Source organism: Mya arenaria, chromosome 3 (genome assembly GCF_026914265.1).
Source record: "Mya arenaria isolate MELC-2E11 chromosome 3, ASM2691426v1".
In the NCBI taxonomy this organism is placed as follows: domain Eukaryota; kingdom Metazoa; phylum Mollusca; class Bivalvia; order Myida; family Myidae; genus Mya; species Mya arenaria.
The window spans coordinates 62624928-62649622 of NC_069124.1; the positions used below are offsets into that span (position 1 = coordinate 62624928).

Below are 24695 nucleotides of genomic sequence, written 5' to 3' on the forward strand. Positions count from 1 at the left end.
AATTAGGGTAAAATGAGTAACGTTTGAAGTGAAGTGTGAGGTAGACTGGTGAATCAACAAATGCTGCAAAATTGTTGTCCACTGTCTTTATATCAAATTCCATTTCCTGAAACTCTGTTTTATTTAATGGTAAATAAAATGGGGTATCAAACACATAACTCCATTTTTTATCGTATTTTTTTTCTACATTTCTCAGTAATGCATGTTCACTGCCATTTACAATGCTTTCTTTAGATCTATTCGAATAACAAATATGGTGTCAGTTAAATCCTTCTTTTTAACTTTATAGTCTGTTTGTAAACAGATTTCTTTTAAAGCTACTTTCCAATATCCATCAAAATGAAGTGGTAACTTCAACTGCACTTTAAAGCTATTATTTATTATCAATAAAAATATCATTGCTCTCATTGTCTCTCACAAACACATAACGTTCCATTATTATTGTTCTTGAACTCTATCTGCATCAATCCAGCTATCAAATGATTTTGGAAATCCTTCCCATCGAACAAAATACTCTAATTTCCCTTTGACTTTTCTCTTTTTTAAAACTTTATCAACATACCAACAGGAATTATTTCATTTTGATTCACATAACCTGATATTGGTTCTTTATTCAAGTCTATGATCTTATACAATGGAAAACCTTGTTTGAAAATCTTGCACTTTATTTTAAAAACTTCTGTAGTATATTGTTGTTGATAAGCTCTTCTAAAGGGATGGATGTTTCATGTAACTTAATCTAACCAAATCACCAATTTTATATTTAAAACGAGGAGGCGTTTTGGGGATTTTTTTTTAGGTTTTAGATACATTTTGCTCCAAAGTTGTGTCTCGTTTTTCTTTGTAACATCACTTGGTGCTAATCCATCCAAACTCAGATGAGGGGGATTATTGTAACTATTTACAATATCTTGAAGGTGATCTATATATCTATAATTTCGCTGATATCTTAACATTCTAAATATCATACCACGAAGGGTACGAATGACTCGATCTGCATAGTTTGCTTTAGCGGTGCTTTGTGTATTAAACAAGTAAATTCTCTTCTTTTGCATAAACGCTTTTAATTCACGATTGATAAATTCAGAACCTCGGTCCGTCCTTAACTTTTTAAACTCATGAACACTAAGAATATCCTTGATTGCTGACAATACCGTGTTAGATTTTTTATTAACTAAGGGTCGAACGGATAGAAAACGTGAAAATATGTCTATAACAATGAGCAGGTATTTAACTCCATCATTGTATTTAGCAATGTTATCAACTGCCATTAAATCCATATCACCCTGATCGTTCATACCCGCCACTTCAACACGTGGTCTTTTATATGTATGTCTCGCCTGACGTTGAATGACATACGAGTCTTGATTGTTGTACCATTTCTGTATGAAATAAGTAGTAAATACTCTTGGATAGTTTTGGTTTAATATCCTGTGCAACTTTTTGCACCCAAAAAGCTGCCTGCGTTTTTAGAATCGAAATAATATTGTGATAGGATATGTTCCTTCTGCGTTTTATCCATGATTAAACATGATCATCGTTGTAAGTAGTTTATATTATGGGGCACATGGGTTGTTTATTAAACTAAAGCAAGGAAATGAAAACACGTATAGATATAAATACATTTATTTGAAACTAAACATGTATAAAATAAGTCAGCATATGACCATACACGCATATACATACAATGACATACATGTACATAAAGTGAATTAAATATTTATTTGAAACATGCAAAAAGGAAATTCGTGAAGTAATAAATATAACAAGTCATTTTACGCCACACAATGCCAGAGTTCTTAATTTCTCATGAATTCTTCTTTTGAAGGAAAAATGCAGTAAAACACATACAACATTGCATAATATGTCCATTTTGTTGTGTTGTGAATATTCTTTTGCTCGACGTGATGGACGAAACAGTCGATCTTCAATGCGATTGATTGTCAACACCATTCTTTTCATTTTTTTCACAGTACCGCTCGGTTTTCATTATCTGCAGATAGTCATTGCTCTCTAGCAAATGTTTGTGTTAATCAATCATTTAAGAGGGAATGTTTGAAATGTGCATAATTTCTTCCCAACTTTGTAGTATATTTTTTTTCATTAACTGCATTTAGCATGTCACTAGAGTAACTTTCTATTTTATGTTCATCGTCATCAGGGTCTGTATCCATGATACAATTGTGATCTTTTTGAGATGGGAGATCCATCTGGCAACCAGAGCAAAGTTGCCTAGTCACCATACCCATAACCTCACACAGTGCCTTCGCATATACAAAGTCAAAGTACGAATTCATTAGCGCGACACTTGTAGAAACTGGAGTATAAAACTCTGTAGTGTCCATAACATTCGTTTTGGAGTCACAATGCTCATTTTCATAAATATCTTGAGATAGTTCACTGCAATCCATGTTTTTCTGCTGCGATATGATCACATCAAATGTCGATGAAACACTGAATGTTTGTGCTATGTTGTATGTCTTTTATAGTTACATATGGTAACGGAAAAATTATAACGGAAAAAATCAAATTTGAATTTTCAGATCATCCGGGGATATCGCCATATTGAAAACCCACCAGAGGTTCGGTCCACGTCCATGGTGTTCGGGATGGGTCATTGGAGGACGAAGATCGGGTGTCCTTATGCTACCATGAAATGTCTTTTTTATGATGTCCAATTATTTTTGAAAATAAACAACTTGGAGAATATGTTCTATGTTCTAACAACGACTCGTCTCCTTTCTGCCACTGATGTCATCGCAAACCGCAAGAAAATCACTCTACTGTGTCATTTCTGCCAGTATAATAAAATCCTGCTGAACATAATTGGAACTTGTTTGGTTCTATTTGAGGTGACCGCATGTCGAACGTTTTAAGTCTGTCTTGATAGAATAGCATGCTTTGAGAACTATATTCAAACTCTAATAGTTTTGAAGTGGTCATTTCGACTGTCCGTGTAAGAATGAAGCCAACAACTGAACACTTTCCTTCATATCACAGAGAGTTTCAAAAATATCAAATGGTAATTGAAAACTTTGGTGACCCTTTTTAAATATTATTTTAATGCGTCGCTGTCTCTCTTTCACAACTATGACAAATTTATCACCAAGTGTGCATGTAATTTCCCTTCTTATTGGTGACCAAGAGACATTTTCAAAACCAAAACCTCTCAAATATGTCTGCAACTCGTTAGAAAAACGTGTCTGAGCTTGATCCATTTTTGTATTTTTTAAACACTTCAGACAACTGTTTAAGCACAGACTTACAATATCCAATTTGTTCGGTTTGTTATATACCACTATCGACAATCCAAAAAAAAAATGTCTTGGACGTTGATTATTCTCGTACTATGGGCTCGTCTTTAAGTCCTGTATATACGGTTAAAAAGGGAATGAATTTACATCTATCCGGAAATTCTTCAATCTCTTGATGGCTATTGTACTGATCAACTATGGTTTGAAAATTGGTACTTCTTAATAAATCTGTCATATGTCAATGACTATCTCGCAACCATTCGTATATGGAAATTGCTTCAAAATCGGTGATCCAAGGTAGCATAGTTCCATTCTCATCCCAAAAGGAATCAAACATTCTCCTGTTTGAGTCATATGGTGTCAAATTATAACTCATATTAGCCGGTAAAACAATGGCTGCCAACTTGAATCGCAAGAAGATTAATACCACGGACCTGTTAATACTGATAATCTAAGTTCAGGTTTTATGCTACTAACGATTTACTAAAAAACAATGACCCTTTGTCTTGGATTTCAAACAATGGTTAAACATAACCGCTAAGAGCGGGAAATCGCCAAATATGACCGCTAACGCGCGAAATCGCTAAATATGGCCGCTAACGCGGGAAACCGTCAAATATGGCCGCGAGAGTCCCATGGTCGCTAACGCGGGAAATCGCCAAAGATGGCCGCTAACGCGGGAAATCGCCAAAGATGGCCGCGAGAGTCCCATTTTTACCCTACTAAGGGTCTTCGCATTGATACAAAAAGCTTAGTTCCTTCATTCACAGCAACATATAGTTGATTAACCCAAGACTAGCATTAGCAGTAGTAGTTATATGATAGTTAGTAGAAGGAATAGAAGTAGCTGTTGTTGTAGAAGTGGGAACAACAACAACAACAATTAAGCAGGAGCGGCAGTAGTTTTTGGGGTATCATCATCATCATCATCATCATCATCATCATCATCATCATCATCATTATCGGTGGTGGTGGTGGTTGTGGTGGTGGTGACGGTGGTGTTGTGGCGGTGGTGTTGACAGTGGCAATAGCAGAAGCAGTAGTGGTAGTATCAACAGCAATAGCTGCAGCATTACCACCTGTATTACTAAGACTTAAGAGCACACGTATTAATTGTTCGGTGGGGTTAAATACCTTTTTACAGTAAGATCGTTGGGAGTCATGTTATTATTTGGGGTGTGGGGTGTGTGTCAATATTTTACAGAAAAGGAGTCACTCAAGGACAGCGACCATTGTCGTGATTTTATGTGGGTCAAAATATGTTCTTTCACCGGTCACGGTATGAAGACAATGCCAGATGAACACAAAACTAAGCAATTTTCTAGACTGAAACATTGCAAAAACAAATCGCAATCAGTTATACGAAAATGCATTTTAAACGACACAGAATGTGTTCATGGTGATATGAACAAAATTGAAGTAAATTTAACATTCGGAGATTCAGTTTCGCCAATGTGATGTATATTTCAAGTTTCGTTTGTATTTTCCATTTCCATGGTGTATACTTTTACTTACGAACTCAATATTTTTTATAGTGAAAAAACAACAACAAAGCTTTAAAAATGAATAATAAGAGTGTGTGTTTATGTCAAAAAATGCGAACCCAATAAAATCAATATCCATACGCTTAGTAAAGCATACCCTTAAATATAATTCGACCTGTGAGACGGCCAGATTCATATATAATGTAATATAGGTTACATTTTCATTCCAAATAAAACGGTTGGTTAAGCATACCATTTTCATTAACATCTGTCATATGTCTAAAAAAATAAATAATGTTACTCATTAAAAACAACATATTTTTGTTTAAGAATAAGTTAATAATAAGTTTTACTAAATTAATTATGTCTAAATCTTGATACTTCTTCACGTCTTTCTGGGCAAAATTAAATACTAGTACATTCTTCCAAATCTTGACCCGAACTACAGCAACTCCCTAGATATGATAACATGATTAAACACATGGTCAGATTCTCGGTCAATTAGGGGTTTATGTGTAGCTGAAATTGACTCTCGTGTAGAAATGAGAAGTGGAAAAATTGCCTGGTACTTTCTTTCCCCCGATTTAGGGGGGGGGGGGGCACTTATAGAAGGCATAAACTAGGCCTTTAAGAGAAACAGATTTTCAAAGATGTTATTATATAGATATATAGAAAATTTGTGATCGCTGGGGTGTCATGGGGTTTCAGAGGAGATGTTTTAAGTTCTGGACAAGGGACGTTGGGCGATCACAATAGGCTAGCTCACAAGCTAAAAATAAAATTGGTTGAACGTAACCACTGTTCGATAAAGTGTAAGGAATACAACATTGCGGTGAAATGTAAATAAAAAAGTCGATCAAGTAGATCCAGCAAGTTCAATCTGTTTATGATATAACAAACCATTAAATGGTCTGAGATGGTAAAACCACCCTTATTCACTAAAAAAGTAAAATGTTACGCCGAGTAGTCATTTCCGAATTAATTTGGCTTGTGACCGACCAATCGTAACAACTCGGTCAACTCCGGCAAGTTTCGAGATGTCTGTATACATTCGGAGCTCCTTGGCCATTCCGCTCACTGTTATATTGCGTATTGTAAACAAAAGACGCCTTTAACATATCTGTTGGAACTATGGCTTCCTTGATGAAGTTGCGGAATGTCAACAAAATTGTTGGTGTACTGAGGAATCACAATGCCTCAATGGCGTCGGCTGCCGTGATGCCGAACAGGAATCCTGATATACAACACAAACAGGTGAGGTCAAAGTCTAGGTAAATTGTGCAGCCATGCCTACAGATTTAGAGATACCGTTTCAAGGCTACGTACATGTAGCAAATTCAAAAAAGCTTAAAGTATTGCCTGTTTGAATAATTGTAGAATACAGAGGCAGACCTTCAGTTATCGGTTGCATTAACATTATGCAGATAAAGTAGCAAGTTGGGATGAGAAAAATAGACTAACCGACCTGTTGTGTTAACAATGTTTAATGTGATAATAAATGGCAAATGCAGAGGACTGGTCCACCATTATGAAGATGCCCACTAGTTTCACATGGAGTTCCTTTGGAATGTGTGCACCGCCTACATTTTAGTTGTTCAACCCTCCAAGGGGATTCAATGGAGGCCCTGCACCCGCCCCCTTCAGACATGTCTCTAGGTCTTTGTAAAGACATAAAACAATCATTAAGATAAAATAAAAAGTCAGACCCTGTAGGGCAAGTGAAACTGAACTTCTACTTGCCCTGTGCATAAATTACTTGCTCTACATTTTCAAAGAAGTTAAACTTTGATCCCCTCGATTATCGTAACTAAGTGTTATTTCACCCGGCCACTTACTGCTGTGCGATTTATTTATGAAGAGGTCGCGAACCAGATCGTATATTACTTAAATAAGAATGCCTCCATTTGTCTTGAGCACTTTAATAACTTCTGTTGACAATGATCAAGATCTGAAAATAGACAAACACTTAATTATATATCTAGTAATCCTCTATTACTGGCTTATAATCGATTAAAATTATTCAAAACATTTTAATAATTATTTTAATATGGTTATGAAATAATTTAACAATTAACAATTAATCATTGTTGATGTTTACCTCGATTTCTGAAGAATTATCAAAAACTACAATCGATTAAACAGTCTCTGCATTCGACACTGCATTGGATTAATAAAAAATGAGGACACATTTCCACTTTCGATTTGACTGTTTACATCCGGTATTTGATTATAATTTTATTGCAATGATTTCGTTTTGTAAAATAATTAGGATCAAAAATTGAATCTGGAGAATCTTGCTCGCCGGGCAGATGAGTGTGATTAGATTTCTTTTTGCCCGACCTCAATTTTCACTCGCAAATGCAAGCGGGCGAGTGGATTTGTCGAGGCCTGAAAGTGCAATATGGCAGTGACACTAAATAACATTTATACAAACAATGGTCTTGCTGTCTTTTCATGGAATGTTCGGGGTATGAAAGCAGACAACTCGCATAGTATTAATGAACTCCAAAATTACCTAAACTCTTCAACAAAACAAGGAGAAATAATTTGTTCACAGCAAACAAATCAGAAAAGGACAAAACTTTCAGAGGGTTTATCAACAACCCATCAACAAAGTTCAGAATTCTGATAAAAGCAGTAAAGGAGGAGTATCATCTATATAGGAGTGGGTTTTCCCTTTACAAAGAGCATAATGACTCACAAATTAGTTATAGAAATTATTCATAGAATTTGCTCTGTTTAGATATATGGTAAAAAAGACATAAAAATAACGTGGACCTGCAAAAGGAAATAAACCAAGCAAAAGTTAACAATATAACAGGAACTTAAACAATATAACTGGTATCCTTTGTACATGTCAAGGTATACAACTAGGTCTTAATCACATTCTTTATTGAATGCTAATTTTAGTAAAGAACAGATACATTACAGCAGAAACATCATGTATAGGTTATTGTTTAAATGAAAATGAATGGTTCAAGCCTGGTGCTGTGTTGCGTAAGACAGTACACGCAGCAATATGAATGTTGAGTATTTTGTCAAGTACACATTAAAAGCGTATAATGTATGATACTAATTACTGACATAAAATAATTGAGACAAACTAGATCGTTACAATTTTTAAAGAGCAATTCAACCATTAATTTCAGCAAATTGAACATGTTCTTAGAATGTAAAATAAGTAATAAGTACTGTCATTACATTAGCTCAAAAAGATTTTCAACCAGTATGATTCTTTAATGACGTCAATGCTTAAATCTATGACAAAATTCTGATGTTTAGATTATTCTTAGTAACATGTCGGACTGTTGCAACAGAGTCATGTACAAATTGTTCAAAAATGATCTCACATGCAAAAAATGCAGCACTTTTGTGGAATGTCTAATTTTTTTTATTTCAATGGGTTTGCACAACCTGAAAAAATAAAGAAGTGCATGTAAGAAGAATGCTATATATGGCACATGAAAGAAAATAGTTTTGACAGTTTAGAAGGCACACTTTTCAAGTGCATATAGGTATTAATACATGATGTTTTATGACTGCCTCTGAAAGTTAACGTATCTGTTACCGTATCGTATCTGTCTGACATATATTATTTTTTGGTAAAATTTAGTTGATGTTACACTGCGCTGAACTTTTTCTTACACTAGTGGGTTTATCGGCCCTTTTTTGGGCATGTTATGTATCCACTATCCTCTGGGTTTTTTCAACTGAAAATGGGGCTAAAATTTGGCCCCAATGGCCATTCACATTCCCAAAAATGTTCACAAATATTGAACTCGAAATACTTATAATAACAAGTAGAACCAATACAGGTGTCTTAAAATTCAGGCCTATTCTCTTTGAATTATTAAATTCCATGATCTAAAAGGAGGCTTTGCTTTGTTTCTTTGTTTTAAATATACTGAAATGGTAAATTCTTAAATAAGGCATTTTGTTGCTATTTTCACAATTCTAAGGGCCCTGGACCCATCCACAATAAAGATGGGGAAAAGCAGGTATCTGTTGTGTTTTAAAGACTTGGCTGAATTTTGTACAAGTTGTAACCTAACTATTGCAAATGGCTAAATTTTGTGGTCCAAAGAAGTGTATTTGTTGAAAGGTGATATAAATGCCATCAGAACGTCCATTTAATAGTATGATTGATATACTGGTAGTTTTTTTTAAGCCTCTTATTCAACATTTAAACATCCGTCACACATTTTACTGGAAAGATACAGCATGTAGGGTTGAGATATTTAAACATCAGAATGCCTGATTTTAGCTCCCTTTTTTAATAATACAGTTATAGTCTTGTTGCAAACTTTAATGGAGGACATGCAGTATATAAATATTTTATGCCATAATGGCATTTGTATTAAGACTTAAGGTCAAATTTTATAATGTTGAGAAAAAAGAGTCTGTTTAGGTTTTTTTTTTGGGGGGGGGGGAAATTAAGGGTGCCAACATGAAATATCCATTTTGCCACTTAATCTGTAAAATGGAGGTGTGGAACATGAATGGCCTGATAACATTAATAAAAGTAGTAATACAGTTGGTAAAAGTGCCTTCCTTTGTAAAATACATTTTTATGCCCCAGAAGGTGGGCATATTAAAATCGCACCATCTGTCCGTCCGTCCGTCCGACTCAATAACTCAGAATAATATGGACAGATTTTAAAATAACTTGCCACATGTGTTCGGCATACCAAGACGACGTGTCGCGTGCAAGATCCGTGTCCCTACCTCTTAGGTCAAGGTCACACTTAGTGTTTATTCACAATGGCATGCTGGATATAATGACATAGAGTATAGGTTGTCGTGTCTGGGCTGTAACTTTCCCTTGTATGGACAGATTTTAAAATAACTTGCCACATGTTTTCGGCATATCAAGAAGACATGTCGTGTGCAAAACTTGTGTCCCTACCTCTTAGGTCAAGGTCACACTTAGTGTTTATTCACAATGGAATGCTGCATATAATGACATAGAGTAGAGGTTGTCGTGTCCGGGCTGTAACTTTCCCTTGTATGGACAGATTTTAAAATAACTTGCCACATGTGTTTGACATACCAAGATGATGTGTCGGGTACAAGATCCGTGTCCCTACCTCTAAGGTCAAGGTCACACTTAGGTGTTTATTCACAATGGAATGCTGCATATAATGACATAGAGTATAGATTGTCGTGTCCGGGCTGTAACTTTTCCTTGTATGGACAGATTTTAAAATAACTTGCCACATGTGTTCGGCATACCAAAACAACGTGTCGCGTGCAAGATCCGTGTCCCTATTTCTTAGGTCAAGGTCACACTTAGTGTTTATTCACAATAGAATGCTGCATATAAGGACATAGAGTATAGGTTGTCGTGTCCGGGCTGTATTTTTCCCTTGTATGGACAGATTATAAAATAACTTGGCACATGTGTTTGAATTACCAAGACAATGTGTCGGTGCAAGACCTGTGTCCCTACCTCTAAGGTCAAGGTCACACTTAGTGTTTATTCACAATGGAATGCTGCATATAAGGACATAGATTATAGGTTGTCGTGTCCGGGCTGTAACTTTCCCTTGTATGGACAGACTTTGAAATAACTTGCCAAATGTGTTCGACATATCAAGAAGACGTGTCGTGTGCAAAACTTGTGTCCCTACCTCTTAGGTCAAGGTCACACTTAGTGTTTATTCACAATGGAATGCTGCATATAATGACATAGAGTATAGGTTGTCGTGTCTGGGCTGTAACTTTCCCTTGTATGGACAGATTTTAAAATAACTTGCCACATGTGTTTGACATACCAAGATGATGTGTCGGGTGCAAGATCCGTGTCCCTACCTCTAAGGTCAAGGTCACACTTAGGTGTTTATTCACAATGGAATGCTGCATATAATGACATAGATTATAGATTGTCGTGTCCGGGCTGTAACTTTTCCTTGTATGGACAGATTTTAAAATAACTTGCCACATGTGTTCGGCATACCAAAACGATGTGTCGCCTGCTAGATCCGTGTCCCTATTTCTTAGGTCAAGGTCACACTTAGTGTTTATTCACAATAGAATGCTGCATATAAGGACATAGAGTATAGGTTGTCGTGTCCGGGCTGTATTTTTCCCTTGTATGGACAGATTATAAAATAACTTGGCACATGTGTTTGAATTACCAAGACAATGTGTCGGTGCAAGACCTGTGTCCCTACCTCTAAGGTCAAGGTCACACTTAGTGTTTATTCACAATGGAATGCTGCATATAAGGACATAGAGTATAGGTTGTCGTGTCCGGGCTGTAACTTTCCCTTGTATGGACAGATTTTAAAATAACTTGCCACATGTGTTCAACATACCAAGACGACCTGTCGCGTGCAAGAACCGTGTCACTACCTCTAAGGTAAAGGTCACACTTAGGTGTTTATTCACAATGGAATGCTGCATATAATGACATAGAGTATAGGTTGTCGTGTCCAGGCTGTAACTTTCCCTTGTATGGACAGATTTTAAAATAACTTGCCACATGTGTTTGGCATACCAAGACGACGTGTCACGTGCAAGATCAGTGTCCCTATTTCTTAGGTCAAGGTCACACTCAGGTGTTTATTCACAATGGCATGCTGCATATAACGACATAGAGTATAGGTTGTCGTGTCCGGGGTGTAACTTTCCCTTGTATGGACAGATTATAAAATAACTTGGCACATGTGTTTGAATTACCAAGACGATGTGTTGTGTGCAAGACCCGTGTCCCTACCTCTAAGGTCAAGGTCATACTTAGGTGTTTATTCACAATGGAATGCTGCATTTAATGACATAGAGTATATATTGTTGTGTCCGGGCTGTAACTTTTCCTTGTATGGACAGATTTTAAAATAACTTGCCACATGTGTTCGGCATACCAAGACGACGTGTCGCGTGGAAGATCCATATCCCTATTTCTTAGGTCAAGGTCACACTTAGGTGTTTATTCACAATGGAATGCTGCATATAATGACATAGAGTATAGATTGTCGTGTCCGGGCTGCAACTTTCCCTTGTATGGACAGATTTTGAAATAACTTGCCACATGTGTTCGGCATACCAAGACGACGTGTCACGTGCAAAATCCGTGTCCCTATTTCTTAGGTCAAGGTCACACTCAGGTGTTTATTCACAATGGAATGCTGCATATAACGACATAGAGTATAGGTTGTCGTGTTCGGGGTGTAACTTTCCCTTGTATGGACAGATTTTAAAATTACTTGGCACATGTGTTTGAATTACCAAGACGATGTGTCGGGTGCAAGACCCGTGTCCCTACCTCTAAGGTCAAGGTCTCACTTAGTGTTTATTCACAATGGAATGCTGCATATAAAGACATAGAGTATAGGTTGTCAGGTCCGGGCTGTAACTTTCCCTTGTATGGACAGAATTTAAAATAACTTGCCACATGTGTTCGACATACCAAGACAACATGTCGCGTGCAAGAACCGTGTCCCTACCTCTTAGGTCAAGGTCACACTTGGGTGTTTATTCACAACGGAGTGCTGCATATAAGGATACAGAGTATTGGTTGTTATGTCCGGGCTGTAACTTTTTCTTGTATTGACAGATTTTAAAATTACTTGCCACATGTGTTCAACATACCAAGATGACGTGTCACGTGCAAGACCCATGTCCCTACCTCTAAGGTGAAAGATACACTTTGTGTTTATTCACAATGGAATGCTGAATATAAGGACATAAGAATGTAGGTTGTCAAGTATGGGTGGTATTTTTTTATGTTCAGAGGCAATTTAAAATAACTTGCCATATGTATTTGTTTGATCTTTAACTTTTCATGTACTGACCTTGTTCATAGGTCAATGTCACATTCTGGGGCATTCGTCACATACTGTGACAGCTCTTGTTATGAACATGAATTCAACTTATCATTAAAAATGTAATGTTTGAAAACTCAAGATGTTACATATAATTCTGTGTTATCAAAGCTAATTAATTTTCAGGTTTTCATCAACAATGAGTGGCGCGATGCAGTGAGTGGTAAAACTTTCCCCACAGTTAACCCCGCCACTGGGGAGGTCATCTGTCATGTCGCAGAGGGAGACAAAGTAAGCATAATCAATCATGATTTTGAGAATTGCATAAGGTCCTGGAAGTAACAGCCTTCTGTTTTTAATGGCTCTTTCTGATTAATCTTCAAATATAATTAGTAATTTAGACACATGTACTAATGACTAGCACATTGGCTACTTATGCACCAGTCAATTGTAACCACAGCCCCAAAAGGTTCAGGGAATAGCAGGGACTTTGACTTTTGGTCCAGTCAAGCCCGGGAAAATCCCCATCCTGCCGGGAGGAACTGCTGGTAAACTCCCAGCCAAATGCCCCGCACACCAGGGACCCTAGGTAAGGCCCATTCCCCACTATTTTTGGCTCAAAGACAAAACCATCGCATTAACCCAGCACTGGGGGAGCCACCTGGAAGGTAAAAACACGGCCCATTTCCCCGGCTATCCCCAGTATATCCCCGGACCTGGGGGGGCCGTGGTTACGATTGACTGGTGCATGACCAAGATATGGAAGGTTTGATTTGCTGCCAGGTGTACAACTGTGACAGTTTTGTTATAACTGTTAGCTAAATAGGCTTAATCAAAATTAAGGTATTATAACATCCCAGGGTAGAAGTGTTATTATAGTGTTATTGAAACCTCATGGAATTGTTATTTTGATATTCAGCAATGTCTCAGAATTGTTTAAGAACATTGTTTACATTGTGCAGTCTGTGATACCCTATTATGAACATGTGCTTCCATTGCAGATTACCATGTTATTATTACTATCAGTACCCGGTATACATTCTGCATTCTCTCAGGTTGACGTAGACATAGCAGTAAAGGCTGCACAGGATGCCTTCAAGCTTGGTTCTCCTTGGCGCAGGATGGATGCAGGGGAACGCGGGTATCTCATGAACAGAGTGGCAGATCTTATTGAGAGGGACCGCAAGTACCTGGCTGTGAGTGACTCACTGTTTGTCTAAGCAACTGATGAACCTTAGTTTGTATTGGTGTTCATTTCATGATTGGCCAGCAAGTCAGGTTCATGGGTAGAAACAAATTTAATGGTTGCAATCTCAGACCTATGGGTAAGGCACCTATACCTCTTAAGCTCCTTACCTTTTTATTTTAAATTGATGTTTTTTCAGACTAATTAATCTTATTTTAATATCACATGCAAAACCATTTAATTTAGAAGTACTTCTCCAAATTGACAAGAGCAAGTATAATATTTTTATGTTTACTTTATATTTGTAAACATTTTATACATGTAGGACACAAAGGGCCATTTATCTTGTTCTGAGATTGCTTATTATCAGTGTCCAGATTGTAAAGTCAAAGTCCAGATTGCAACGTGTAATTGGTCAGATTGCAATGTGGTATTTTCCATATTAATATGTTTCATTGTCCAGATTGGAAAGTGTGTCATTATCCAGATTGTAATGTGTGTCATTGTCCAGATTGCAATGTGTCATTGTCTAGATTGTAATGTGTCATTGTCCAGATTGTAATGTGTCATTGTCTAGATTGCAATGTGTCATTGTCCATAATTGTATTGTGTCATTGTCCAGATTGCAATGTGTCATTGTCCAGATTGTAATGTGTTATTGTCCAGATTGATATGTGTCATTGTCCAGATTGATATGTCCAGATTGATATGTGTCATTATCCAGATTGATATGTGTCATTATCTAGATTGTAATGTGTGTTATTGTCCAGATTGCAATGTGTTATTGTCCATATTGCGATGCGTCACTGTCCAGATTGATATGTGTCATTATCAAGATTGATATGTGTCATTATGTAGGTTGTAATGTGTGTAATTATCCAGATTGTGTTGTGTCATTGTCCATATTGTGATGTGTCATTGTCCAGATTGTGATGTGTCATTATCCAGATTGATATGTGTCATTGTCCAGATTGATATGTGTCATTGTCCATATTGCAATGTGTCATTGTCCAGATTGATATGTGTCATTGTCCAGATTGTGATGTGTGCCATTGTCCAGATTGATATGTGTCATTGTCCATATTGTAATGTGTGTCATTGTCCAGATTGTAAAGTCATTGTCCAGATTGATAATTATGTGTCATTGTCCAGATTGCAATGTGTCATTGTCCAGATTGCTCAGTGTCATTGTCCAGATTGCTCAGTGTCATTGTCCAGATTGATATGTGTCATTGTCCAGATTGATATGTGTCATTATCTAGATTGTAATGTGTGTTATTGTCCAGATTGCAATGTGTTATTGTCCATTTTGTGATGCGTCACTGTCCAGATTGATATGTGTCATTATCCAGATTGATATGTGTCATTATCTAGATTGCAATGTGTGTAATTGTCCAGATTTTGATGTGTCATTATCCATATTGTGATGTGTCAGTGTCTAGATTGTGATGTGTTATTATCCAGATTGATATGTGTCATTGTCCAGATTGATATGTGTCATTGTCCATATTGATATGTGTCATTGTCCAGATTGTAATGTGTGCCATTGTCCAGATTGATATGTGTCATTGTCAATATTGTAATGTGTGTCATTGTCCAGATTGTAAAGTCATTGTCCAGATTGCAAAGTGTCATTGTCCAGATTGATAATTAGGTGTCATTGTCCAGATTGCAATGTGTCAATGTCCAGATTGCTAAGTGTCATTGTCCAGATTGATATGTGTCATTGTCCAGATTGCAATGTGTCATTGTCCAGATTGCTCAGTGTCATTGTCCAGATTGCTAAGTGTCATTGTCCAGATTGATATGTGTTATTGTCCATATTGTGATGTGTCATTGTCCAGATTACAATGTATCATTGTCCAGATTGATTACAATGTATCATTGACCAGATTGCTATGTGTCATTGTCTAGATTGATTACGTCCAGATTGACTACAATGTATCATTGTCCAGATTGATTACAATGTATCATTGTCCAGATTGATTACAATGTATCATTGTCCAGATTGCTATGTGTCATTGTCTAGATTGATTACGTCCAGATTGACTACAATGTATCATTGTCCAGATTGATTACAATGTATCATTGTCCAGATTGATTACAATGTATCATTGTCCAGATTGATTACAATGTGTCATTGTCCAGATTGCTATGTGTCATTGTCCAGATTGATATGTGTCATTGTTCATATTGTAATGCCTCATTGTCCAGATTGCAATGTGTCATTATCCAGATTGCTATGTGTCATTGTCCAGATTGATATGTGTTATTGTCCAGATTGCCTAGTGTTATTGTCCGGATTACAATGTATCATTGTCCAGATTGATTACAATGTATCATTGACCAGATTGCTATGTGTCATTGTCTAGATTGATTACGTCCAGATTGACTACAATGTATCATTGTCCAGATTGATTACAATGTATCATTGTCCAGATTGATTACAATGTATCATTGTCCAGATTGCTATGTGTCATTGTCTAGATTGATTACGTCCAGATTGACTACAATGTATCATTGTCCAGATTGATTACAATGTATCATTGTCCAGATTGATTACAATGTATCATTGTCCAGATTGATTACAATGTATCATTGTCCAGATTGCTATGTGTCATTGTTCAGATTGTTATGTGTCATTGTTCATATTGTAATGCCTCATTGTCCAGATTGCAATGTGTCATTATCCAGATTGCTAAGTGTCATTGTCCAGATTGATATGTGTTATTGTCCAGATTGCCTAGTGTTATTGTCCGGATTACAATGTATCATTGTCCAGATTGATTACAATATATCATTGTCCGGATTACAATGTATCATTGTCCAGATTGATTACAATGTGTCATTGTCCAGATTGCTATGTGTCATTGTCCAGATTGATATGTGTCATTGTTCATATTGTAATGCCTCATTGTCCAGATTGCAATGGGTCATTGTCTAGATTGCTATGTGTCATTGTCCAGATTGCAATGTGTCATTGTCCAGATTGCTATGTGTCATTGTCCAGATTGCAATGTGTCATTGTCCAGATTGCTATGTGTCATTGTCCAGATTGCTATGTGTCATTGTCCAGATTGATATGTGTCATTGTCCATATTGTAATGCGTCATTGTCCAGATTGCAATGTGTCATTGTCCAGATCGTAATGCATCATTCTCCAGAGTGTCCATATTAGATTATTATGTTTTCTTCACAGTTGAATGTATTTTTATACATGTAGGACACAAAGTGCCATTTATTTTGTTCTGAGATTGCTTATTATCAGTGTCCAGGTTGTAAAGCCATTTTCAAGACTGCAATATGTCATTGTCTAAATAGTAATGTGTCATTGTCCAGATTATAATGAGGCATTGTCCAGATTGTAATGTGTTATTGTCCAGATTTAAATGTGGCATTGTTGTGATTGATTATGTGTCATTATCCTGATTGTAATGTGTCATTGTCCAGATTGTAATGTGTCATTGTTCAGATTGCAATGTGTCATTGTCCAGATTGTGATGTGTCATTGTCCAGATTGTAATGTGTCATTGTCCGGATTGCAATGTGTCATTGTCCATATTGCAATGTGTCAGATTGCAATGTGTCATTGTCCAGATTGTAATGTGTCATTGTCCATATTGCAATGTGTCAGATTGTAATGTGTCATTGTCCATATTGTAATGTGTCAGATTGTAATGTGTCATTGTCCAGATTGTAATGCATCATTGTCCATATTGTAATGTGTCAGATTGCAATGTGTCATTGTCCATATTGCAATGTGTCAGATTGTAATGTGTCATTGTCCAGATTGTAATGCGTCATTATTTTGATTGCAGAGACTTCAGTACCAAACTATCTGATAAGGATATTTTGACAAGTGGTATTATAAAACAAATAGTTGGGTGTTATATAACATTACACTGCTTTTAGATTAGTTTAATAAATTATTGATGGCTTCACCTTTCTTATGCATGCATCACACGTACACACTGGATATATGTCAAGCTGAGGAAATGTTCATATTTTGTTTCTCTAACAGTACATTTTTTTCCAGCTGAGGGTATAGTCATATTTTGCTTTACTAACAGTACATATCTTCAATGCATGTTCATTAAAAAATCACTGCTTATTCTATGCACATGTAGAGACATGTAAACTAATACAGTGACAGTCACTGATGAAATTGTTTAATATGAACAGAAATGTGAAGTATACTCCCAAAATTTTTTAATGACCTCATAAGAAACTAATATATCGGAATTGGAATACCGAATTGGAATATGAATTTATACATTACATTAAAGTTAATTTGTGAACAATTTTATTAAGGAATTACATTCATCTCATCAAACAGCCAATTGCTAATAAACGCATCAAACTAGAATGATTTTATCCTTGTAGGTTGGGTTGTAGTAATTTGTGTCTTGGTGGGAAGCCACTTAAATTTTGATAAAAAATGAAAATTACATGTGAATATGATCAACTCAAGCAGCAATGCGTTCATTTCATCCAAACCGGCATCTGAATTTTTTTTCTAATTGTTTACTATAGGAAAAGGCGCCCAATTGCACAGCTTTTGTTTGTAAATAAGGGCAAAGAAAGTATTTTAAATGCTTTTGAGCAATTCCTACATGTATTTTGTTGTAATTGAGTGGAATATGTCATTCAATCATCATGATGCATGTAAAATGATTATATCCTTGTCATGCACTATTCAAACTAAACTATCTTCCTACCATGTTATTTGTCTGAAAATTTGTGTTATATCCCTTATAGGAGTTGGAAACACTGGACAATGGGAAGCCATTCCAGGTGGCATACAATGTTGACCTGGAGCTTGTCCTCCGCTGCTACCGGTACTATGCTGGTTGGGCAGACAAGAACCATGGCAAAACTATCCCCATTTGTGAGTATAAATGTTAATACAACCCAGGTTATGGACATTATTTGCTAAGATTCTGATTTTTAAGGCATTAGAATGCTGAATCTGTTGAAAAAAAAATTTCATTGAACATCCTTTATATCATACAAAACAAAATTTTGTTTGGTTAAGGGTCATTATATAGGGTGTACAGCTGTTATCAGAATATAATCTCCTTTAACTCATGAATTATTATGTGACCAACTTCTAGTTAATAGTGTAAATAAAGAGAGTGTATTGCACTTGAGTCTAGTTAGGTGAAAAGGTTTAAGATTAGAAACTAACTCACTCTGATATACCTGTCTCTATTTTATCATAGACTTTATACAATAGTTTGTTTTTTGAGCTTCAGAATTTGGTTTTTGAGATAAATGTTTAGTCATATGGGTACATTGTAATTTCAAAAATATGAAGATTGCCTATTGCAAGCTCTTGTTACACTGAAGGATTGTGTTCGTCCTTTTATATCTTCATAGTATTTTTTTACAGTGTGCATGATACAGACGTAATGGTGAAACCTAATTTCAGGGGGAGACTTTTTCTGCTACACGAGACATGAGCCAGTTGGTGTGTGTGGACAGATTATCCCTGTATGATCTCCATAGATATCTTTATTTTTAATTTCATGACCAAAGGAAATTGACATTTAATTTTTTACATACAAAAGTTATATTTTATGATAATACACATATCTTCAAGACCTTTGATTTTCTATTCTTAAATGATGAATTGCCAAAAGAAAAACAATATGTGTTACTCTTTTTTTGTTAGAACAAAATATTATTAACTCATTTAACTGTGTGATACATTTATGTGTATCTTGTCTGGATAGCTTATATTTTGTTCACCGTGCCATTAGCAGGCTTTAAAGAAACCTTCTTTCAATTCTTGTTTTCTTCTGATAGTGTGATTTTGTTAGCTAAACGAAGAATTGATAAACAATGGCTCTGTTAAAGATATGCTAAAGATTTAAAATGTTTAATAGAAAATAATAATATTATAAATAAGAAATCAAAGAGTTTTTAGTGAGATATGATTACTTAATTGGAAGATCATCTGAATAATTGCTTTTTTTAGTGGAATTTTCCCCTGCTGATGCAGGCATGGAAGCTAGCACCTGCCCTGTCGCTAGGTAACACAGTTGTCATGAAGCTGGCAGAACAGACACCCCTATCCGGCCTCCATATTGCCTCATTGTTCAAGGAGGCTGGCCTCCCTGAAGGGGTGCTTAACATAATACCAGGCTACGGCCCCACCGCAGGGGCTGCTATTTCCAGGCACCCTGAAGTTGACAAGGTTGCCTTTACTGGCTCAACTGAGGTAACATACCGAAATAGAATTACATGTACCAATCTTGAAGTGTCTTTTCAGTATCTGATAACATACAAAAATTCAATGGAAACTGTGTTAGAATAACCAAAAATCTGGGTGAGAAAATTGGCACAAGGAACAAAAAAAAAGAGAGCCCAAAATCTGAAACAATTTTTAGGTTTTATAAAGGGCTGAAGTAGGGATTTACTGTTTTGCCCTCATGGTTTTCAGAAACAAATAGTTCTTTACAGTAACTGTCAGTTTGACACAACTCATTTCACTTGTACATGATAGCAGAAAACATAGAAGTACATTACCACACCCTCCCATTCTCTTCCCTGTCCCAAGGTGGGCCAGATGGTGGCGGCGGACGCAGCCCAGTCCAACCTGAAGAGAGTCAGCCTGGAGCTGGGAGGGAAGAGTCCCAATATCATCTTTTCCGACGCTGACTGTGAGCTCCTACACATAGTAGCAATAGCTTTTCCTCTGTTTTTTTATCATGCTTGTAATGCTAATGTGTTTGCATGGATTGCTATGTCTTTCACAGTCACGGTGACCTTTTAATCATTGTATGATCATTTAACTTCTTACATGCTTATTTGTTTTCACTAAAGAAATAAAAAAAATAATGCAAAATCTGTATTTTGAGTATTTTTTCAACATTGTTATCAGGAACCTGTTTAAACTGACATGTTATACATTCTTTAGGTAAAATGGAGACATTTTGTATACATCATTCTCATGCACTGTGATATAGGGTCTTATATTATGTAACTGTTATTATGATCATTTATAAATCCCTCTTTTCCCATCTAGTGGACATGGCGGTGGATCAGGCCCATTTTGGTTTGTTTTTCAACATGGGCCAGTGCTGCACGGCAGGCTCACGCTGCTACGTGGAGGAGGGTATCTATGACGCATTTGTTGAGAAAAGTATGGAGAAGGCCAAGAACCGGACCATTGGGGATGGTTTTGATCCCAACAATGACCAGGGACCTCAGGTATTATTGGGGCTTAAAAAGAATACCTCCTGAAAATAAATCTAATTGATTTTCATGTTGAGTTTTTGTTAGTAAATTGTGATATAATAATTCATCATTTTGAACTTGTAAAAAACAAAAAAAATGCACTTCTGGAATATTAGATCGCTGCAAACATGAATGTTTCTAATGCAATCAGAAATGAAACACATTGGCAATAAAACATGAGAAGAAGAATTCTAGCATTTGTTTTGCACTTTTAGGTAGATGAGGACCAGATGAACAAGATCCTTGCGATGATCAAGTTGGGGAAGGACCAAGGTGCCCGCCTTATCACAGGGGGAGGTCGCTATGGTGACAAGGGGTACTTTGTCCAGCCAACAGTGTTCAGCGATGTTGCTGATAACATGACCATTGCCAATGAGGAGGTAAGTTAACAGGCATTGTGTCAAAATTACATAAATAATTGTGATATTAATTGTTATTGTGTTTTTGAACAGATCATATAATAATTGGCCATTTCCAAGTTAAGCTTAATTTTTACCAAGGTTTGATGGACATTTTTACTTGAAAATTTATTTAACATGCAAATGAACAGCTTTGAATTCTCTTGTTTTGTATTAGATATTTGGACCAGTGATGCAGATCATGAAGTTTAAGACAGTGGATGAGGTGATTGAGCGTGCCAACATCAACAAGTATGGACTGGCGGCTGCTGTTGTCACCAACGATATCAGCCGCGCCCTAAATGTGGCCAACAGTGTCCGAGCTGGGACTGTCTGGTACGTCAACAAAGCTTTTCATATATTACTTATATATAACTTATATTCTTGCTATTTTTAGTCATTCTCAATGATGCTTGTTAAAAGTTACGGAGTTTTGATCTAGAGCTTTTGACTGAAAAATGTTCCTATGATAAATGTATTATTTGATAATCAACGAATATTCACTTGATATGGGAACTTACATGCTTCATTTGGTTCAAGCATTTTTTTTTCAATCTATATTGTAATATTTTTTTTCTATTAACGCAGGGTAAACTGCTATGATGTCTTTGACTCTTGCTCGCCATTTGGCGGCTTCAAGATGTCGGGCAATGGTCGGGAGTTGGGAGAGTATGGGTTGGAGGCCTACACAGAGGTCAAGAGTGTAAGTAGCGCTTACATATTTCTTGGTCTGGGTTATTTATAAAATATTAACTTAGTATGTTTTCATTGGGTCGTCTAATTTAATATTGTCTCACAAAGGTAAATTTGTCCATTTATTCAACTATTGTTTTTAAAAGACACTATTCAATTTATGTAACTGGTTGCTATAAAAATAAGTGACATTTTTATTCATACGTATTGGAATTATTTAAATGCCTAAACATAAAACAATACCTAATGATAAGCTATATACAACTAGCTAATGTGCTGTTATGAAACTGCTATTCAGGTGATCATCAAGGTTCCAACAAAGAATTCCTAGGCTGTTTGAGAAAAGCTGCAGCTTCAGATGACATGTCTGCTAATGGAGGCTAGACGCAAAATCACCCTTCATACATATACCATTGGGATCAATTAATACTTTAAAAATGCATTTCTATTTGAGGTTTGTTTGGTTTATAGTTGCTTACATGTGTTATATAATTGTTAAATGTAATGTTAAGGTTGTAATAACAGAACATGAGTATAGTCAAGTTAATCAGCATTATTGTATACTAAAGATATTCCTATACATGTGTTCATGAATAATGCTCTGTAACTACTGTAGTTCTATTCAGATGTACATTTTGAAGAAAAACCATTGTCTGTTGTTTAAAATTTCCAAAGAAAGTAGTGTAAAATTGTATTATTATTAATCAGTATTTCCTATGTGATACAGTTGATGTCTCTTAATAAACATAATCAGTAGAAATATTCAGTGTTCTAGAGAGGATATAGATGTCTTGTATAAATGAAACGTTTTTACAAAAAAAGCAGCACACAACATGAATGAATTTCTTTTAAATTGTTTTGTCTGTTTAAGTTTGAATTGTTGGTGTCTATCAAGTTTATATACTTTTGATAAACTGCTTGCACATGTTTTTTTATCATTGTTTTGGAATTGTTTACAAATAACATAAATATCCAGTTTGCCTGAAAAAGATATAGAAGCCAGTGCATGGTCACTAACTACTTTACATTTATGTTATTTTTCAAGAGTTTGCCAGTATGGGCCAAGTTTCAAGGTAGTGCATATAAACATAAGGCATCTGGCATTGTGACAAGAATTTGATTACAGTATTGTTGGACCAGTGTTGACTTTAAACTATATGTATTACAGTAATTAATTACTCAGGATGTTTGCTGTCTTCCTTTTGTCAATATGTCACCTGTGTATGTCTTTTTGGCAGCCTAGTCTGATACTATTGTAATTAAAATAATTATATGGTAACTTCTGACAACTTCTGGTATTAGTTGCCAAAGTAGATATTATGTTTAGATGATAAAATGTCCTTGTTATATTTGATGTGAAATATGTTTTAATGTATCTTGATTAACTACTGGTGCTTTGAATAAAAATCTTGTAGTAACATTGTAAAATTAAGAAACGGGTCATTTTTTTTTTTATAATACTCCATCATGTTCATATAACTACCTGTATTAAAAGTGTGCAGTTCAATTGTATTTTTCTTATTACAGCATTTAATGCTTTATTCTTAAAGGGGCAGTCTCAGCTTTGGCTTAGTTATAGGTTTATATTTAGGAACACAAAAATAAGTAAGAGGTTAAATTAGGTCTCTTGAAAGCTTTATTACTCAGATACATAACAACAATAAATGATAACTTATTATAAAGTTTCTTCCAACACCCCACAACAATTTGCAAAAAACAACAACCAATAAATAATAATACCTTGACATCCTCTAATTCAATGTTGACAATTTGAAATTTTGTTTTTATCTTACGAGGAACCTTTTAAGAGTAGCTGTGTATTGTTGTGTAATCTGTATGGTCCCACAGTTTCTAATCTACTTTTTTAACATTATTTTCATAATACTAAGTTTATGTCAGACCAGATTACCATGTTATGTTTTTTTCAGAAGAGATTAACATTTGAATACCGGGTACATAAAAAAACAGGTTAATGGCCTTGACAGGCAGAACTAATTTTCATTAACATGTACCAGTAATGCACTTGCATGATTGTGTAATAGTTTGATATTGTGATATTTTTATGTGAAAGGGACCATTATTTGGTGTGTGTTTTAACTAGATTTCTTTTTAACAATTTATTATGTAACAAGTTTTACTTTGAAAGAATCCTGAATAAAAGTATGAGGTGCTGATTTAATCTTTTAGCAAATAAAGTTACAGGAAAAATAGGTCATCAAGTCTCATAAATAAAGGAGTTCAAAGCAACTGCGACATGTTATACTGTGGTGTGTTGTTGTTGTTGAGTTTATAAAGGTTTGCCTGCACCCTATAATGGCTGCATTATGGCTTGACCCCGTCACATCCCCAAGTGTGACTTTTCGCCAAAGGAGTAATTTTGTACCCAAATTTCTGCGAAACCAGCGATGAATATAGTGTGGTGTGTCAATGCCAATGGTACTAATACCCCCTTCAGATTTCAAACGCTATCAATGGATACAAGGCAGGCCAATGAAAGGGTCCAAAGTTAAACCCTTTCCATGGGGTGCATGATGGGTTTGCGAAATATATATGATGCCTAAATCAGATTATGCCTGCCCTCGATAATTGCTTGTTGTTAAACAAAAGAATTGATGAATCTAATTTCCCATGCTGTTGTTTGTCCAGGGTTATGTGACAGGTAAATATCTCCATTG

General features: G+C 35.8%; 1 protein-coding gene across 1 annotated transcript; it reads left to right on the forward strand.

Moving 5' to 3' along the window:
* Nucleotides 1-5804: 5804 nt before the first annotated feature.
* LOC128227693 (aldehyde dehydrogenase, mitochondrial-like) lies at nt 5805-24194 on the forward strand. Its single transcript, XM_052938460.1, has 12 exons — nt 5805-5992; nt 12688-12792; nt 13557-13697; nt 18446-18575; nt 19119-19180; nt 19668-19910; nt 20250-20352; nt 20718-20902; nt 21145-21309; nt 21506-21663; nt 21916-22030; nt 22319-24194. The coding sequence occupies exons 1-12, from the start codon at nt 5870-5872 to the stop codon at nt 22349-22351; spliced, it is 1563 nt and encodes a 520-aa protein (XP_052794420.1). The 5' UTR covers nt 5805-5869; the 3' UTR covers nt 22352-24194.
* The last annotated feature ends 501 nt before the right edge of the window (nt 24195-24695 follow it).

Coding starts and splice junctions, on each gene's coding strand:
- LOC128227693 (XM_052938460.1), top strand. CDS start 5,870: ATGGCTTCCTTGATGAAGTTGCGGAATGTCAACAAAATTGTTGGTGTA. Junction 20,903..21,144: donor ACAATGACCAGGGACCTCAG/GTATTATTGGGG, acceptor TTGCACTTTTAG/GTAGATGAGGACCAGATGAA. Junction 22,031..22,318: donor CCTACACAGAGGTCAAGAGT/GTAAGTAGCGCT, acceptor ACTGCTATTCAG/GTGATCATCAAGGTTCCAAC.